The following is an 18893-nucleotide window of genomic DNA, read 5'->3' as shown; positions in this document are numbered from 1 at the left end:
AACGGAGGGCGTTTATTTGAAGGCTGAGTACATGTAAAAGTCAACATATACACAGAATACATTGGTAAAAAAGCAGATATTCTCTCACACTTTGTTTGAACTGAAGCTACTGTGAGTGTTTGGTGAGTTTCTTAACCCTTGGGCTGTTGGTAAATTAAGTTCTAACTTGTAAACAATGAGGTTTTGTACACTAGTTATGATTTTAAAAAAATTTAAAAAACGTTCTTCGCTGAGCAAGGGCAAAACATTTATGAGCAAATAATTAAATGATAGTGTCCTGCAACATGTGCACGTTAAGTATAAACACATTTGTTCCCAGTAGGTTACAGATTATGTAGATTCTAATTCTCTTAGTGTGAGCTCATTTATATTCATGACAGTAGATAATTTCACTTCCTCAGCACACTATGCACAGAAAAAAATTGAAGAAACGAAAGCAGAATCTTAGTATTACTGTCAGTGTGTGGTCAGGTGTCTTAATTGCACCATGCCTCTTCCATCTAATGTATGGCAGCACTTATAGCTTAAACAAATAGAGCACACTACAAAAATATTATTAATAATAATATTAAATAATTGTAACTATATCCAATTATCCAGTATGGTTTTATTTTTTTGTTTGTTAACGGTCATGCACAAAAAAAATGTACATTACTGATTAGTAATTTTCATCTGCAGGTAAATTAATGTTGTTTATTCAGGGATTGATGACAAGATATAGGATCAATTTTAGGTGTATAGATCACGAAAGCATCTTAAAACAAAGAAATATATGTATCAAAGTCAGTCACCTGAATTCAACTCAGCTGCACTTCATCCTTGAGTTACTGAACACACAAAAAGATGCCACAAATAAACAACACAATATTTGATGAGGTTAGGCTATGAAACACAAATAAAGAGCTGTATATGATGCCTACATAGCCCCCAAACCTTCCACAGCCTAAATAATACACAGACACACAGTAAATATTATATGGTTTATTTAAAATAAATAAATCAGGAACCCTTATTAGGATATTGTCAAAAATTAAATATGCCAAAAACAGTCTTAAAAGAGGTATTGAACATGATTCCTTTAATATTCTCTGTACTTGTGTGCCGACATTTTTTTTATTATAATTATTTTTTCTGTGACTATAGAGGAGTTGCATTTTATTGCATATTTATTCCTCTAACACATCATTTTTCATTTTAAGGACAAGATTTTTTTTAAATTTCACAATCAGAACGTTATCAAACAAACAGTAGTATTTTGAGAAGTGACCCATTTATAAAGACTCTTCTTAGGACTTTCTTTTATGTCTTTAAGGTAATGTGTTTTTGTACTACGGGGCGTTGTAAACGTTTAAGCCAAGACTGAAATTCTACTTCACTGACTGCTAGTGCTCGTATTTCCTGAATACGTGAATGCAACAACATGCCACGTCAGCTGATGTCGCCACGTAAAACTCACGTGACTGCTCTCCCCACGTGACATTCGTCGGACACTTGGCAATATCATGGCTGCAGCAGCGAAGTAAGTTGTGATTGACTAATGAATATGTATTTATTATACGCCTAATAATTAATTGAGTGGTGTTAGCGTAACCTGCTTTGCTGCATGCATGTTTCACTTACGTATTCGCGATATATGTTGCCAGCTAAAAAACACCCTTTATTAACTGTCAAACTGCGCGATAAGTACCCGTTTTTTAGTGAAATATGGGACTTCTTAACTGTTGATACTTGCAGCTACGTTTTCGCTATTGTCTGTAATATTGTGACGCACTTTTGCTTTACTGCATGGATTTGTGTGTGTGTGTGTGTGTGTGTGTGTGTGTGTGTGTACCTAAACTGTTGGGTGCGCGTGTGTGTATTTTAAAATCAGTATCAATATTAGAAAATAATCCAAAAAGTTACTAAATATTTCAGGGTAAAACTACATAGAAAGGGAACATTATCTGAGCTCAAGGAGCCACATGATTAAACGGAAGACACAGAGACAGCCTAAAAGCCACAGGAGAACTGGGACAAGTGTACCTTGAAAAGTTGTGCACAAGTCTGCAACTTCAACTGCAACTATTTAGAATGTTAGATATAAAGTAACTATATATAGTAAATTAAACGTTGTCCTCAAGGGCTGTATAAGAAACGCTGTGAATTCCAGCAAAATAGAAAACCAACTTTTGAATTACTTTAGTTTTTTTAATGAATAAAAAAAAAAAAAACTAGCTAGCTACAAGGCTATAGGCTATAAATTGGTTAAAACGATTTTAATTCTTACATTTCAGTCTTCTTGTTCCGAGTTTGTACACCTTGTAGTATTATGCTGATCTCAGCAAAGGTCAATTTTCTTGCAATTGTGAAACAACCCAGACTGACTTATTAACCATTATAAAACAATAAAATAATCTGCTGTGGTAATCATGAAAAAGTCTGCAGTCAGCACATATAAAGTTATCTCTGCTAGAGTGTCCCAGGCAATTTTCAGAGTGTGGAACAAGCAGATGAGACACCTCACAGTATTATGTAATCTAGCACATCAATAGAAATTTTAGGGTTTTCTAATCTTAAATTATTGATACAGTTGTACTATACAAGGTATTATTCCTATTTCTGAGCTTTTGTTGGGTGGAATAGTTGGCTTCCAGTTTCATAGATTTTATCTGCCTTGCTCAATAATAGAAGTGGCTCTATTTTGTTGCAGATACACACTTTAGCCAGTAAACTCAGTCAACCGGGAATGATACTGAAAGCCATCAGCCATTAAATTCTAGGAAGTTATAGATTAACCTTTGGTACAGATATGTTGGGTTTTTAATCTTATCAGCCAAGCTACAGCCAGAGACCAAGATTTATACCCAAGACCTATCACTTACAAGGCTGTCTATCTGTCTGTAGCTTATGTCTTAACTCTTCCCGAAGGGAGCTCGGGCAAACGTTCACCTCTCTCTTTAAAAGTTTGATAGTACTGAGCAAATCCTGAGGATTACTCCCAAATAGAACTAAAAACACGGCAGGTCATCTACTCCTGCTATTTATTCTGGAATAAATCTTTTTTTATAGTGACTGTGATGTATTATTAGATAAAATCTTCATCACTCAACCACAATATTAAAGTTCCAACACCACAATCTGTAGGGCGCAAAGTCCATGTTTTGATGGTTCAGACCACTTTTGCTGACACAAGGAGGCCGGCACGGTATTAGGCAGGGTTTTGATGTTCTGTCTGAGCGCTGCTGGTTTGCCCTAACATTAATTGAGAATTGATCATTTATACTGCAATTATAGACAGATTTGGGACATATGACTCCACTGTGTACTACCACAGTGGTACAACATTAACTGTGTGAATCATGACAATAAATTTTTGCTATATACATATAAGGATATGAGAGAATAGCTGAATGATGCAAACAGTGTGGTAAGTTTAGTAATTGTGTTTGCAGTCTTGTGCTCGCTGATACAGGGCAGTTCTAATTTTGACTCCAACTATGCATCATTTTCTCCAGCCACTACTCCACCCTGAGCCACGTTGAGATATTTTGTCTTCCTGTCCTTTCAGACCTGTCTACTGGCTGGGCAATGACACCCTGAGGGTGTCTGCTGCCCTTTTTGCCGAGAACCGACGGCGACTGTGCCAGGGGCTGAAAGCCAAAGATGGTGTGGTGCCAAAGTCAGTAGTGGTGCTGCAGGGAGGAGAACAGACGCAGAGGTACTGCACGGACACAGACGTCCTCTTCAGACAGGTTGGTACATGTATTGGTAGTGTATTTATTCATTCGTTAAAGGAGCCCAGCCTATCAGTGAGTTTGCTCTTTATTTTAGAGCTGCAGAGATTCCTTGGTTAACTTGATTACAAAAAGTCCTTGAGGGAAATTCTTTGCTTCAATGCTTTGTTTAATCAGTGTAAGCATGAACGTTTCTCTCACACAAAAAACAGAACTGCAACAAAAACCTATTTAGGAGTTTGCGTGTGAAGAAAAAGTATTACACCATTAAGCCCAAACGACCCCCAGTTTTCTCCACAAAAAGTAGGGGAGATGATGCTGTCGTAGTTTAATGTAGAGTCTACTCAGGTGTTAAGAGTTAAAGTGTGTTTTTAAGGTCTAAAACAGCAGGATTGCCATAAAAACGTTCTTCATCAGATCTTCATCAAACCACAAGCACAAATCTGAAGACTTTTTAGCTCCTTCCATCCACCAGCAGGTTTCGGCTTCTCTCTACTCCCAATGAGGTTTAGAATTAATTTCAAGAGCCTTCTGTTTGACTGCAAAGCCCATCATGGTATTTTCTCAGTATGGCTCTTATGCCTTGTTTAGTCACAACTGCACATGTTTAGCACCTATTAACATGTATTTTACTTATTACTTATCTATTCCATTATTTATTGTGATTTATTTTTCTTTTCACAGCACGTTGGCCAATGTGAGTTGTTTTTAAATCTGCTTGTTTTTTAAAAATTTGAGTTGAATTTTACACAGCAACAAATATACAACCAAGCTTTACAATAATTTTACATTAAAAGCATAAATATGCATCTTAGTCTGACACTATTTTTTAGTCAGGCAGCTTGCTTAAGGCTGACTACAGCCATCCCACTTTCTATTGAAGTGACGCCTTAGAAAGTAAGGGGTGAGTCTAAAAGGGGGACATGGGGTGTACTACACCATATTTATTTCAATAAATTATATTAATTAAAATGTAATAAAACTCTGAGCCACTGACCTGGTGCTGTTAGGCTGGTCACTGAATTATTATTATTATTATTATTAACATAAGTTAATAACTAGGGGTGCACATAAGTGGTCTGCAGGTGCGCATAGGCTATCAAAATAAAAGACGAGCAACAGATAAGAAGTTGGAATGCGCGTTTGCGTACATAAGATTCTCTGGAGGAGGTTAGACATTTGTTTAGGACTCTTAAATATGTTGAAGAAGCTCCTTTAAGCAATTACTTTGGTGTTCCTCCACCTCCAAAGAAATGTCAGAAGGAGTCCGAACCGTAAAAGAAGCGTGTATTCTCGGAAAAGTGGTTGCAGGAGGTGAGCTGGCTTCAAACAAATGGCAAACGACATATTCTGCACCACATCTCTGTGCATCATCATTATTCTTTTGCTTTTGAATCTTTATTATTTCTTATTAATAAAAACAGAAGTATTCTTATCAGATTACTCAATTAATCTAAACTTAATTTCTAAAATAATCAATAGCTGTAGTTCATTTTGTCTGAACAATCAGTGTATTCAATTTGAGTGCACAAACACCTGACCTGGACAAAGTCAGGTTTCAACATTTCTTGTTTGCATATTCTCCACACCCTGCCACAAATATCTTGGACAACCTGTACACTGCATAGAAAAAACTTAGCTGCATTTTTTTTCTTGAATATAATTCTTCTACAACACAAACTCAAGACTGTTATTTGCTTGAACAGAAATCAGTCAGAATATTGAAGGTTTACTTTTGATGTCACTTGACCTAACTGGCTGGACAAAGGAAAGCTCTTATATTTCCCATGAAATAATCTGAACAAAGCTAGTTCATTAATCCTGTTACTGATTCTTGGATTGTACAGGAGTCTTTCTTCCACTGGGCTTTTGGAGTGACTGAGGCTGACTGCTACGGAGCCATTGATGTGGACTCTGGGAAATCCATTCTTTTTGTTCCTAAACTGCCCGAGAGCTATGCTACTTGGATGGGAGAGTGAGTCACACTAATCCTCAAAGAGCAGTGTACAAGGCCAACATCAGCATCCGCTAGTCCATAGCAGTGAGCTATACCTTCAAGGAAGGGCTGACAGTTATGTTATCAGCTTTTAAACCTTGTGTATTTAATTGTGTATTATATTTATTGTCAAATGCAATATAATATATAATCATTTTATAAATACATAGACCTCCTCAGTCTTAGTGATTTGGACTATAGCAGTGGTGCCCTATAATATCAAGATCACTCACTCACTACAGAATAAATTGTTCAGTTAAACTAGATTTATTTATTTATCCATAGTATTGTTTGGTTGTGTATAAGACGATCATTGAAAACTCTGGACACCATAACCGATACTGACCATCTCACATGGTCATGCTCACTTCCCTAATCTAGAAACCTAAAAGCATCTTTTGTCATATGACTCTTTAAGAAAAAAAATTCACTCAAAAGTAACGTGATCAGCAATTAATGTTCTAGGTTCTGCTCAGTTTCTTTCCTCTCTGAACTCTGTCCTCAATACTGCACTTCTGCTAGTGTGTTGTAACATAGCCCATCAGTAATGTTTTAAGAGACAAGCCTTTGAAAATTCGTCTGATTTTATGTGTATGGTTTGTCTAGTGCACTTGTTCATCAGTTTTATGTTTTTCGTTTATTGACAGGATCTTTCCCAAAGAGCACTTCAAGGAGAAGTATGCTGTTGATGAGGTGCACCACACCTGTGACGTAAGTCTGTCAGTGTTGGTCTTTACAGCCCAGCCTCTCTGGTGTGATCTGTTTTTCTGTATGGTAGCTGATCTTTAATGTTAATTGATAAAGCCATGACCAGGATCAAAGGACATTAGTGCCGTTTTCCTCGCATACGTTGCAGCTCTGAGCTTTTATAGTCATTACCCAGCAAAGGTGCAGTTGGCTCACTCATGAAACTAGAAACAGTTACAAGTGAGAAAAGTCAAAGAATCTTGAATTCAAATTTATTGAAGAATTCTGTGAGACCAAAGGCAGCGATACACGTGTAACTTCCCAGGGGAAGAAAAAACTGAAACCTTATGCTGGGGCAATAGCACTAAACCCTTTAAGAACATTTGATCAGATTTTACTGGTGATTTTATACATACCCTGACAACTATTAGAATTAAAGTTAATTTACATAATGCTTCAAAATTACTGGCCACATAAGTGCCTAGAGCCATTTCAAGATGAATAGCGAGCCTTGCTTTTAGAAGGACTTTGATTAAACAGTCTAACCTTTCAGCTCCCTGGTACAAAGTCAGTGTGACATATAATTATACTGATGTGTGAAAAGCGCAGGTAATAGACAGGTGTATTCACAAGTAGCAGGTGGCCTTTATGCATCCTGCCTCCTGCATGCTACCCAGGCACCATCTGAGCCTAAATTAAACAGTATTTTCAGTAGTGAGAATACTGCTGATGTAAGCCATCTCTTGCTCTGTGCTACAAGTAAGAAAGGGTAACTTGTGAAATTGTGCTATGTGTTTTAAAACAGATATTATTATTTTTTTAAAGAAGAATCGTCACTATGCTAGTTGCACATCTTGGCTAAACCCCTATTGACAACCTTCTACAAGATATGTGCCAAATACATTTTTAGTGCAGGTCTTATTTGATTTATAGTTAGTTATTGAAATTATAATAGAATATTTATGGAAAGGTTTGAAATGATTTCTGAGACATGTTTGTATTTGCATATAATAGGACGACAGAACTAAAGTTATTTGTGTGAGACGGTGTAAAATCTCAGAGGATAGTCCTTAACCTTGTTGAGAAAATGTGGACAGTGCTTTTGGCTCCCCCAAAGCACATGGAGCATTACACTGATAATCCATTTGGTACAACAGTTCATTAGAATGCATAACTGAGAAAGAGCCAAACCACCCATACTCTTAGGGGGGCTTCATTTTGAATTGTATTATTTAAATTTGTAACCTGCACTTCTGTTTGCTTCATTTAACAGCCCAGTGTGAGGAATGCACTTAAGTTAAGGCTCTTTGTAATTGCATGTTTTGAGAGAGTAGAAAAATGGTTATGTTTATCAGTGTTGACAGCAGATTCCCAGGGGAGCTGTACTGGTGGATTGACAGCACCAGAGCTATTCTGGAGGTGTTCATGTTAACAAATCATAAAATATATGCAGAGTACAATATAAGAGTGTTCACTAGCCAGAAAATGCTAAGAGGTTAGCATTTAAACGATCACATAATTATACAGTAATTTCCATGTTTACATTTTGTCCAGGTGATGATTCATACTTCAGATGATATTTCAGGTATTTTAACATCTCTGCACCTGCTTGAGGCGTTAGATATCCTAATTAGTCACAGGTTAAGATGCAAGTCATCTGCCAAGTTTTCCATGAATCAACACCAGCTTAACACAGTAGGTAAAATTAGAAAAAAATAATAAACTGCACGACTACCTACAAATACCCAAGGCTGACATCTAGAAAGACAAAAAAGCAGTTGGTGGTGTTCAGCATTCAGATGGCAATGCTGCCTACAGAAGAACCAAAAAGAGAACAATATTTCTTTCTTATCCAAATCAGGTCATGAATATTTTAGGCAGCACTCAGACATGGGAGGTATTGATGCACACACACACTTTTCATTGCACTACCCTACTTTAAATGCACACAAATCACCTTTAAATTGTTGAATTTGTGTTTTAATAGTATCTGGCATTTTTATGATTCTGTTGTGTTCTGTTTCAATATTTTTTAACTTTTAAATAATAGATGCATTTTTAACCATGAGCAGATCCTCTATGCATCATCACTATATACAGGGTAAATGTTTTCATGTTTTAAATTTACAGTTGAGAATGAGAATGATTTCCTCACATTGCCATTAAAACTGTTCAGACAATATTCATGTGAGTGTCCTTTCAAACTATGTCTTATTCCAGTTTCTAAAATTTGAGCTGCTAGAATCTAGATTGTAGGTTTTGAAGATAAAGCGTGTTTTAAGACAATGGAGTGAATAATTTAGGAATTTTAGTTTTATTAAGGATATTATTATTATTTGGCAGAAACTTTTCTGACAGGTAGATATGTTGTATTGCCTGCCCAGTAAGTGGTGCAGAGGATGGTCAGGATTATCTGTGATGGATAGCAGATTGTGTGACCAGTTTTCCAGCCAGTCATAGAGCCAGACTTCCTAATTAGTTTATTGAGTTTATTGGTGTCTCCGGCTCTGATGCTGCTCCTCTAGCACTGTAGAGCATTTTGGTGCACACATCATTTGAGCTGCCTTAGGAACTCTGATCCATAGAGTTCACTTGGGGAGAAGAAGGGGAGCGAGGGTGAGTGGAGACCAGAGTTTGTGTGGAGGAGACAGCAAAGGGCTGTGAACCAAACCTGTTGAAGACATCGTTTAGCTCATTTGCTCTCTCCAGGCTGCCCACTGGTTGTCTGTCTGTCACTTTAAACCCAGTGATTGTCTTTATTTTACTCCCGTAGGAGTCTTTGTGTTTCCTCAGCTTCACCCTTAGGTCGTGCTACATGCTTCTCAGTTCTTCCCTGTCCCCAGACCTGAAGGCTTTTTTTCTTTTTATTAAGCAGCTCTTTCAGGTCAGTGATCCAAGGCTTTATTGTTCTTACATCCTGCTGGAGAAGCCACAGAGGCAGGATGGTTCCTGCCAAAGTCACCTTTATTCTGCCACCTGAAAGCAAAGGAAAACTTGTGCTTGTTATTTCTGCCATGCTATGATATGTCTAATTAGTTTTTGTCTGCATTCCTGTAGATAGCCAATGTCCTGTCCAACCTAAAACCAGCAGTTCTCCTCACACTGGTATGTCTCACTCATTCTTGCCCAATTACAGCTAATGCTAAGCTTCTGTTAAGTAGTATTGAATATTGCTGGTATGGGAGTATTTTGCTGAATCATCCTCACCCTAATCACCCCTCTGTACCCTGCTTTATGTTGGCTCCCACCTCAGTTGTATGAAAAATAAAAGAATTGTTTAATTAAGCTCTTATATAGTAGCACCAAATCTGTTTTTGAAAAAGGTTACCTTTTAAAAATGGATGAACTCCTAGATACCAGAAAATATTTACTAAGCTGTATAAACATTTATATTCACACGGTGGTGATGTGATCACTTGTTTGCCTGTTTTATATTTTTTCTGCAGCGAGGACAGAATACAGATAGTGGGAGCACTTGCCGTGAGGCCTCCTTTGATGGAATTAGTCGGTATGTTTAATTGGCTTCAATTTGCATTAACATAATTATACTTTGTTTGTGGATGGGTTTTTTCTGTTTTTCACTAAGAATGCAGAAAACTCTTACATATACTTATTGTTGCTGATTAACCTAATTTCAAATATAATTCAATTAAACAAATTTTCTTGTTATTCATTGATTAATAATAGCATTGTCCTTGGCACTGGTCTTTGTTCTTTTAACTGCATATATTTGCTATTTTTATCATCCTACTCTAACCCCAGATACTTTTAAAAAAGGCTCAAGTACTTGTTTCAAAAGAAATGTAACCATTTGCTTCATATTCATTTAATTTCTTTTCTTTTTGCTTTTCTTTCTTGGATTAGCTTCCAAGTGAACAACACTCTTTTACACCCTGTCATTGTGGACTGGTAAGTAATTAAAATTTGTCACTGAAAAAGTCCACTTGAGAAAAAGCACTTTTTGCCTAAGAGTTTGTTCAGTCAGATTCTCGCAAATCTTGGCAATTACAGCTGCCCAGTGAGGTAATTGTGTGTCTGCTATCAGAAACGGGGGTTTTTCTTGTGGTTGTTTCTTTTTCTTTCTTTTTTTCCCCTCTCAATTGAGAAGTGAGATTGTGTGGATGTAATGGACTTCGTGCTTGCCTGGTTGTCCTTGGCATTAGAGCTTGCACCCTCCAGATGAATTGACATTTTCTAAAATGAGGAGGAATGCTTTTCAGGCACACCTCATGGGAAGCAGGGCTTGATTGAACCCTCTGCACACTCGTCTCACTACAGCTCTTTTTTTCCCCCTTTTAATTACTGTTACTGTTTGTTACAAGTGCATTGGATTATTTATGTGGATTATTTGTATAGAAATCTTTATTTCATTTCATTACTAAGCCATCTTAGGTACACACAAAACATGAGAACAGCATGGTATAAATTAGCAAGCAAAGTTTTAATTCAAGTGAAAGACTCACATTGTAGACATAAATATTATAGGTAGCTCTGCAACAGTAGCTTATAAAGCATCAACTGTAATAACAAAAAATGACAGATCTCATTTATATACAACTTACCTTAAAATTACCTAAAAGCTTCTCGACACGTGATTCTTACACTTGTTGCTATGTTAGCAATGTATATTAGAAATGACTATTTCAGCCACTAGAGTACAGATGTTGCACTAAATATGGGTACTTTTTCAAACTTTCTGTCCTTGCTCATCTTAATAATGACATTAATGAATGGAATCAGTCCAGTTTTGAGTTTGCATACTACAAGAATCGTCCACGAAATAGCTGCCATGAAAATCCCCCTGGGCAAATTGATAGCATTGCTACTACCGCTCTTACTGGTGGTACCAAACTAGTTAAAATTGATTGTCTCTACAAGTTTTGAGATTGCAGCTAATTTCTATTTACCTCAAATAAAAATAAGGACGTTTGCTTATTTGGAAAATAAAGTACAGGTTAAAGAAAAATACACCAGTTTTCTTTTAGTCTGAGGCCTATATTCTGTGTACTATATGGCTGTAGATCCACTGTAATGTGTAATGTGATTTTCTTAGTCTGAGAGACAGCTGGTTACTCCTTCTCTGTTTGCAGCCGTGTCGTTAAGACTGATATGGAGCTGGAGGTCTTGCGCTACACCAACAGAGTTTCCAGTGAAGCCCACAAAATGGTAAGTTAGCTCTCAGTTAAACAGGCGATTTTTAAAAACTGAAAGTAGTATATTTATGGAACGAAAGGAAAAGGAAGGAAAAAAAATCAGAGCATGGAATTAAACACGCAAACTATCAAAAAGCTTATTACATTTTAAAACTCCCCCAAAGGTGTAAAGATCTCAGGATCCTCTAAGACATTAAACTGTTTAAACACTATCGATTTTAACTTCCTCCAGTAGCTTGGAGGCGAGCAGTTAACTGTGGTAGCATTTGACCAATAAGCTGTAACATTAAAGCAATACTTTACATCTGCACAGGATTTGACTCTATCAACATAAATAACCTCTTCAGGGGCTGAGCAGCAGTTAACCTCACAATTTTATCTGTCCTTTAAAGTCACTCACAATTAGTGTTGCGTGTTTGCTGTTTAAAAAAGAGAAGCTCCCTAATAAGCATCTCTCATACTTATAAAAACCTTATACCTTTATGTAGTACTTCACTGCAGCTCTACAAAATACAGTATTTTGCACATAAACTGTGTAAAGAACATTTATTAAATGTGTTATAAAGAAGAAGAGCAGCATTAGAAATTAGCACATTTGGTTATACAATTAATTATGATGCACTTCCAGTTGATTCTTTATCCATATAATCTTTAAATATAACAACTTTAAGCACACTAACATGCTCTAGCAGCTCCAAATGCTTAACTAGAATAAGCAATATGAGCACCTAATTACTTAGCATATCCCTTCGTAGTGCACATTACAAAGTGATTTTCAGCCTCCATTACTCATGCTGTGTTTACACACTGGTTGTTTACACCAGCAGAAATGTTTAACCACTTTATCAAAAATAGTTAAACTGATGCTCAGTTAAAATGTTTATTTCACCACAAAGCTTGGCTAAAATCCAGTAATGTCCCTGCAGTTAGCTACTGCAATGAAAAGATCCATCTGTTTCTTTATTTCCCTGCCATGTGTATCACACACAGTCAGCTTTTTCTGTGTTTAAATTCACGGTTTATTGTGGGAAGATAAAACCATGGCACGAGATCATGGACATTTGTTTCATAGTTTGATAGAACTGGAACCAACACACCTCCAGCAGAGATTCAAAATATTTCTGCCACAGTGCAGTCAGGTACAAAAAAATATATTAATAAGTTTAAAAAAAGCTTAACTTGCACTCTGTGGACATTGAAGATCATTTTAAAGGAGGATGGAATTTGAATTTAATTTAAAAAGGATTTAGAAAATAGATTTCAAACTTGCTAATCTCATATATTGTTTTTCTTTTTTGCATAGATCATGAAGCATGTGAAACCCGGAAAGAAAGAATATGAAATGGAGAGGTCGAGTTTTTTTTTTTTTATTATTATGAAGACGTAAAAACTTGTGTTTGGTGACAAGACATGGAAGCACACTGCATTCCTTAGACTTTACTTATGCTTGCTTACTTACATGACAATGAATTTTTGAGCAAGTGGACTTAGTCCACACTAATTTGGGTAGATGTTATGCTGATGCATTTACTATGTTTGACGATATGTAATTGGTTTGTTATATATTATAATTGGATTAGTTAAACCTTTGATGTGTAAAATTAGCAGCAGGTGATGATGAATGAATAAATCAGTTTAGATTACACCCTGGTGACACAGATGGAACAAACAGAAATGTCACACCTCTTTGCTTGCTTAGAATTATTAGCTCCAGTGTAGTAGGAAATCTGAAGGCCTTGTTAATAATGATGTGTAACGTAATGACTGGTTACTCGGTAACTGGAAAGTGTGCATATTGCTTCACTGCATGCTTCTGGTATACAAACATAGTATAGGATTAAAATTCAGATTCAGTGCTTGGTTGTAGTTTTGAGGTACTCAAAATATGGGTGCTTAACACAAGAAATATGTAATAGTATAAATATTTCAGTTTACTTTCTTCATGTCTGAGTATTCACTACTCTTGGTGTCTTAGTAGCTTTCCATCATGCTCATTTGTGCTGGCCATTTAAGAGGAATAGTTTAACATCCTACACAGGTCTGCAATGCTGTCGAGAGTCATAAAGCTGTTTGATGTGTTTGGCCATGTGATGATTAAAGAATGAGTGCTGAATGAATTCTTAAAAAGCATAGAGTCAGGAAAAGGGCAGAGGAAGCCTGTCAGGTAATTAGATTTTTTTTTTCCTTCTATCTTTGCAGTCTTTTCCAGCACTACTGCTATACTAAAGGAGGAATGCGCCACACCTCTTACACCTGTATTTGTGGAACGTGAGCATTGACAATTCATTACCTGTTTTATTTCTGGTATTAGAAATCAAATTGAGTCTGTTCTTCCCGGTGCCAAAAATGAATGAAAGAAAACCATTGCTGTAGTGCTTTTTTCCTTTAGAGTTTAATACCGGCAATCGTAGCATACTGATCATACAATCGAGCAGTTGACCCTGACACCATAGCCCTAGGCATTAGAGCACCAAATACTCTGTTCCTCTATTAAGTTGAGCGCTCCTAGGGGGAAAGAAAATACTTCAATTTTCGACAAAATTGCGATACATTGGAGGAAACTATGCTCCTGCAGTACCTTCAAGGGTATATGACACAGTTGAGCAGGCTCCATGCATCTCTTCTGTATCCCTGGTGATTTGTTGGCCAGAATAAACTATGCTCATTAAAAAAAACTGTATTAACATCCCCCCTTTAGCTGTGAGCGAGCAGCATCATTATGGATGAAAGATTTTGAAATGCTGTTAATCATGTTCTGGCCTTTTGGGTTAAAGGCCATGCATCATGAACATTGTAAAGATTAGTGGCCTGTAGATGAAAGCGTTTTTCCTGTTAAAACTAGGGGTTTAAAACAAGAGACTGGAATCCATTTGATGCTTTAAAGTATTCTCTGCTTTGAAGAATAATGTTATTTATGTTTTGTGACTGGTGCATTGTTTATTCCCACCAGTGGCAATAATTCCTCTGTTCTCCATTATGGTCATGCTGGCGCTCCTAATGACAAGACAATCGCAGGTGGAGATATGTGGTGAGTACCGATGGGTTGTGTTTTTTTTTTTGTTTTTTTTTAATGAGTGGGGGGGACTACAACCACCTCATTCTTCTGGATCTTAATTCAGAATGTAAGTAAGTAAGTAAAATTTTATTTATATAGCACATTTCTAGATCACAAAGTGCTTTACAAGGTATAAATGTGTACAGATTCTCCTAAATGAGCCATTTCCCAGCATGCAGTTTTTGTCAAATACCATCGCAAATGCCATCAAGGTTACTGTTCTTGTGACCTTTAGTGACTTTGCCATCTCTGTGCATCTCTTTTTATCGAAAAGCATGTGGGACACAAACATAAAACATGTTGGAAATAAATTCTTTAATAATTCTCTAATCATTTTTATTTGTTTTGTCTCCTGCAGTCTCTTTGATATGGGTGGAGAGTACTATTGCTACTCCTCGGACATCACCTGCTCCTTCCCAGCTAATGGCAAGTTCACTCCAGACCAAAGGGCCATCTACGAAGCCGTCCTGAAAGCCTCACGTGCGGTGATGGCTGCCCTCAGACCAGGTTATATTATTTTACCGAACTAAAATTAAAGTGAGCAAATGTCAAGAAAACTGAATCTGCTGTTCTTATTGAAACATAGCAGCATAGGGGTTAAAAACTAATTAATATGTTACAGATATAGAAATCTGTTTTTCTTAAGCACAAATCATAACTGATCACCATGAGGATACTTGTCTGTAAAGTCTTTTAACTGGTTACACGTGTAGTGTTTTAGGTAGTTACAAAAGTATTCTTTAGTATTCATTACAATTGGAGCTTTGAAAATAATATCCTTGTGAATTACAGTCCCTAAAAAATTAATAATCTTTTAAAATAACACGCATAGTTAAATTTTTAACTGCTTTGTTGTTCATTGACAAAAATGCTTGTTTTAAAGGTGTGAAGTGGACCGACATGCACCGTGTGGCTGACAGGGTTCACCTGGAAGAACTTGTAAAGATTGGCATCCTAATTGGCAGCGTGGAGGACATGATGAAGGTCCACCTGGGCTCTGTATTCATGCCCCATGGCCTTGGACATTTGCTGGGTATTGATGTGCACGATGTAGGAGGTTACCCTGAGGTGAGAACAGAACTCTTGTGTTCTGCAATTTCACACAACACAACAACTAGTCAGCAGTTATTTCTGTGACAGTAATAGTCTGAAGACAGTAGAGGACGAAAATATTTCTGTTACTGGAATATTGATGTGTCCTCAGTAATAAAGAGACCATTGGTGCAGAAGTGAGAGAGGAACTAAATTAGGCCAGGCTGCAAGGAACAAGTTCAGGATGAGGGGAAGATGAAATGTCATCTGAACTTTGAGCACAGATAGTTTCACGCTGTGGTGGAGGAATTTGTAGTGATATTCAGTTTTGACATGTAAATAGAGAAGTTGGTTAACCCTCAGCATTTCCAGTAGAACTACTGAATGTTCCCCTGCTGACAGCAACAGTATGAGAATTAAACTTTGAGGGGGTGGGAATCACTGAATGCAGTGCTCAGTGTGTGGATACATGACAATGCTGTTAACTGACTTTGGTAAGTGTGACAGGAAAATATAAAAATGATGAATTAATAAACTTCCATGTTATATGGCTCTTATCTGTCTCTTCTTCTTGTTTGAGTAAAAAGCATTTTGATGATTTTTACATAAAGTCTTGCATGAAAAACCCTGAAATATTTTGACTTTGATGAGCAAACTGACAAAAAATATAATAGCATTTATTTATGGTATCAGATACAGTAGTTGGATAAACCTCAATTTAGTCAGTTTTGCACATATTTTAAAAGTACATTTATTTAAATAATTAAATAATACTACTGTCAACTGCTGTATAGGGTATCGAGCGAATTGACGAGCCTGGATTGAAGAGTCTTAGGATGGGCCGCCTGGTGCAGGAACGGATGGTTCTTACCGTGGAGCCTGGCATATACTTCATCAACCACCTGCTGAACCAGGCCCTGGCTAACCCTGCCCAGAGCTGCTTCATCAACAACCAAGTGCTGGCTCGCTTCCGTGGCTTCGGAGGGGTTAGTATGCTTGCACAGTTCTTTTTGTTGTTTATGTTAGACCAGGGTGGTAACAGAACAAAGGGCCAACTGATACTGAAATTAATTCAGCTTCTGCTTGGTTTACAGTCTGACAGGATTGGTATTCTTTCATGATTTGCTAAAGGCCAAATGTACAACTTTGAAGAAAAAAGCTATAAAGATTGAATAATGTCACTTTAAGCATGAAAATGTCAGCCAGTTTAAAATTTAAGGTGCTGCTATCTCTAAAATTGTGTCTGTAGAGTGTGCTTTTTCTTGTCCCACCATCTTTGACTTTTTATATGTAAATTAAACACTGCAAGATCTATTGAATGTTATGGTATTTTAGGTATTGTGTCATATTTTTGATCAGTTCAAAGTCACAATAGAACCTAGATTGTCATACAAGTATTTATAAAGTCTATTAACTGAAAAGTAATATCACAAATATGTTTAGGCTAATTAATGTTAGAGTAACAGATTTTCTGTCACGGCCATTTAATGACAAATCCTGAGAAATCAGCAAAATAAATGTGAGGATGTATTCCTCCAAAGAAAGTAGTATAGTAGCTCAGATCAACCTAAAATACATTTCAAATTGATAGTTTGAGTCTTAAACTAGGGTATTCCTACAAAATAATCAGCAAATGAAAATGTATATTTAAAAAACTTTCAGTAACTGGTCCAGCTCATTTCAAATCTTTGAATGCCTCCTGCTTTTGACTATTTTCATGTGTCACTAACCACTTTGTTCCTTCTTTCTGTAGGTTCGCATTGAAGATGACATCGCGGTCACAGCAGACGGCATAGAGCTGATGACTTGTGTACCTCGTACAGTTGAGGAGATTGAAGCTTTTATGGCTGACTCCACAAAACCTTTCAGTCCAGTTGTTTGAAGAAACTAAATTAACTTTCATTGAAGTTTTCTATATGATTACTGAGGAATATCAACATTAATCAGTAAAGCTCAACTTATTTCTTGACTCTCATATCTTAATCATGAAACAGATACGCAATCGAGATCAGCAGCATCACATAAAGCTTTTGTAAAGTTTAAAGTTCTGATGTACATTAGCCACTGTCAGTTTTACTTGACAAACTTTACAATAATACAGTATTACATTAAAATCTTTGTGCCTCCAAGGAAAATACATTTCTGATTTTAAAAAAATATTCTTATATGTTCCTCTTTCTAAACATTGCATTGAAATTGCCGTAAATAAATCTTTTAATTTCCAGCTGTGTAAAAGACTTGGTCATTTATTGGTCAGTTAAAAAAACATTTGTAAATATACAAATTGTTACACTTGACAAAGAAATAGTGCAAAAAAGACTAATTAGTGTAAATTGAATGATGAGTACTTCAGTTACTCACCATTCGTAAAGTATTACTGCAAGTAGGACTGCACTGATTTATTTGCAAATAAGACGGCATTTCGAAATAGCACAGCAATAAACATTGTTTGTTTCATTAGTGCTGTATTGATGTAGCTGTGATGCAGTTCCTTGTAAAAATACATTTGTGCTCATAAATGGTGTGGTCTGTAAAACAGGTATTGTGAAATACATGTGTATATAAGGGTGCAACGATACACAAAATTCACGGTTCGATTCGATAGTTTGGTGTCACGGTTCGATATTTTCTCGATACAAAAAAAATTTCATGCCTTTTTAATTTGTCATTTGTTAAAATTATAAATATATATTTTAACTCAAAAGTACAGTTTTTAAATTTAATGTTGCTAAAACAAGAAAATAATAATTAAAAAATATATATATATCTGATCGAGAAATCACTCATCTTTGGAAAAGAGAGTTTATTACAGAGAAATGGTTCTTTCCAAAATAAAAGCTATACTATAGCTTCTTCTGGGCTATACTCTCAGCAGCATATTAAACATATCAGGTCCCCATAAGGAGAATCATGTGCTAACAGCTGTCTAAATGACTCGGGTAAAGTTTGTAGCATGCATGCTTGTTGTTTTTGTCTGCTTCCACTTGTCTTTGCACTAGGATGATGTCGGCGTAAATGTGCAGTCATATTCGTTGTGTTCCCACTAGTGCTGTCAGCGTTAATCTCGTTAAAATGACATTAACGCCATAACGCGGCAAATCTCCCTTAACGAGTTACCGCAGATCGCCCTGTGCCTGGGGCTGGACGGGGTCAACACGTTGACGAGCTATTGCCGCTAACGCACTAGTTCCCACCAATGTAATTGAGCATTGCGTGGCACATTCGACATACTGTTTTACTTTTGTCCATGACGTGCT

General features: G+C 36.6%; 1 protein-coding gene across 1 annotated transcript; it reads left to right on the top strand.

Annotated features, from left to right (window-relative positions):
- The first annotated feature begins 1421 nt into the window (after positions 1 to 1421).
- pepd (peptidase D) lies at positions 1422 to 17860 on the top strand. Its single transcript, XM_082529440.1, has 15 exons — positions 1422 to 1519; positions 3548 to 3731; positions 5561 to 5688; positions 6357 to 6420; positions 9454 to 9501; positions 9843 to 9904; positions 10261 to 10305; positions 11487 to 11562; positions 12853 to 12899; positions 13749 to 13817; positions 14500 to 14577; positions 14963 to 15111; positions 15488 to 15672; positions 16431 to 16622; positions 17390 to 17860. Exons 1-15 carry the CDS (start codon positions 1503 to 1505, stop codon positions 17516 to 17518), a joined length of 1473 nt encoding a protein of 490 aa, XP_082385566.1. The 5' UTR covers positions 1422 to 1502; the 3' UTR covers positions 17519 to 17860.
- Positions 17861 to 18893: the final 1033 nt, after the last annotated feature.

Source organism: Aulonocara stuartgranti, assembly GCF_965226115.1.
Source record: "Aulonocara stuartgranti genome assembly, chromosome: 1".
Classification (NCBI taxonomy): Eukaryota; Metazoa; Chordata; class Actinopteri; order Cichliformes; family Cichlidae; genus Aulonocara; species Aulonocara stuartgranti.
The sequence above is the reverse complement of the archived record's forward strand: the minus strand, read 5'-3'. Positions and strand labels throughout refer to the sequence as shown.

Bases quoted from the DNA above. Each gene is read 5' to 3' on its own strand.
- pepd (XM_082529440.1), top strand. The intron at 6,421-9,453 runs GTAAGTCTGTCA...GCATTCCTGTAG, and splicing joins AGGTGCACCACACCTGTGAC to ATAGCCAATGTCCTGTCCAA. The intron at 10,306-11,486 runs GTAAGTAATTAA...CTCTGTTTGCAG, and splicing joins CACCCTGTCATTGTGGACTG to CCGTGTCGTTAAGACTGATA.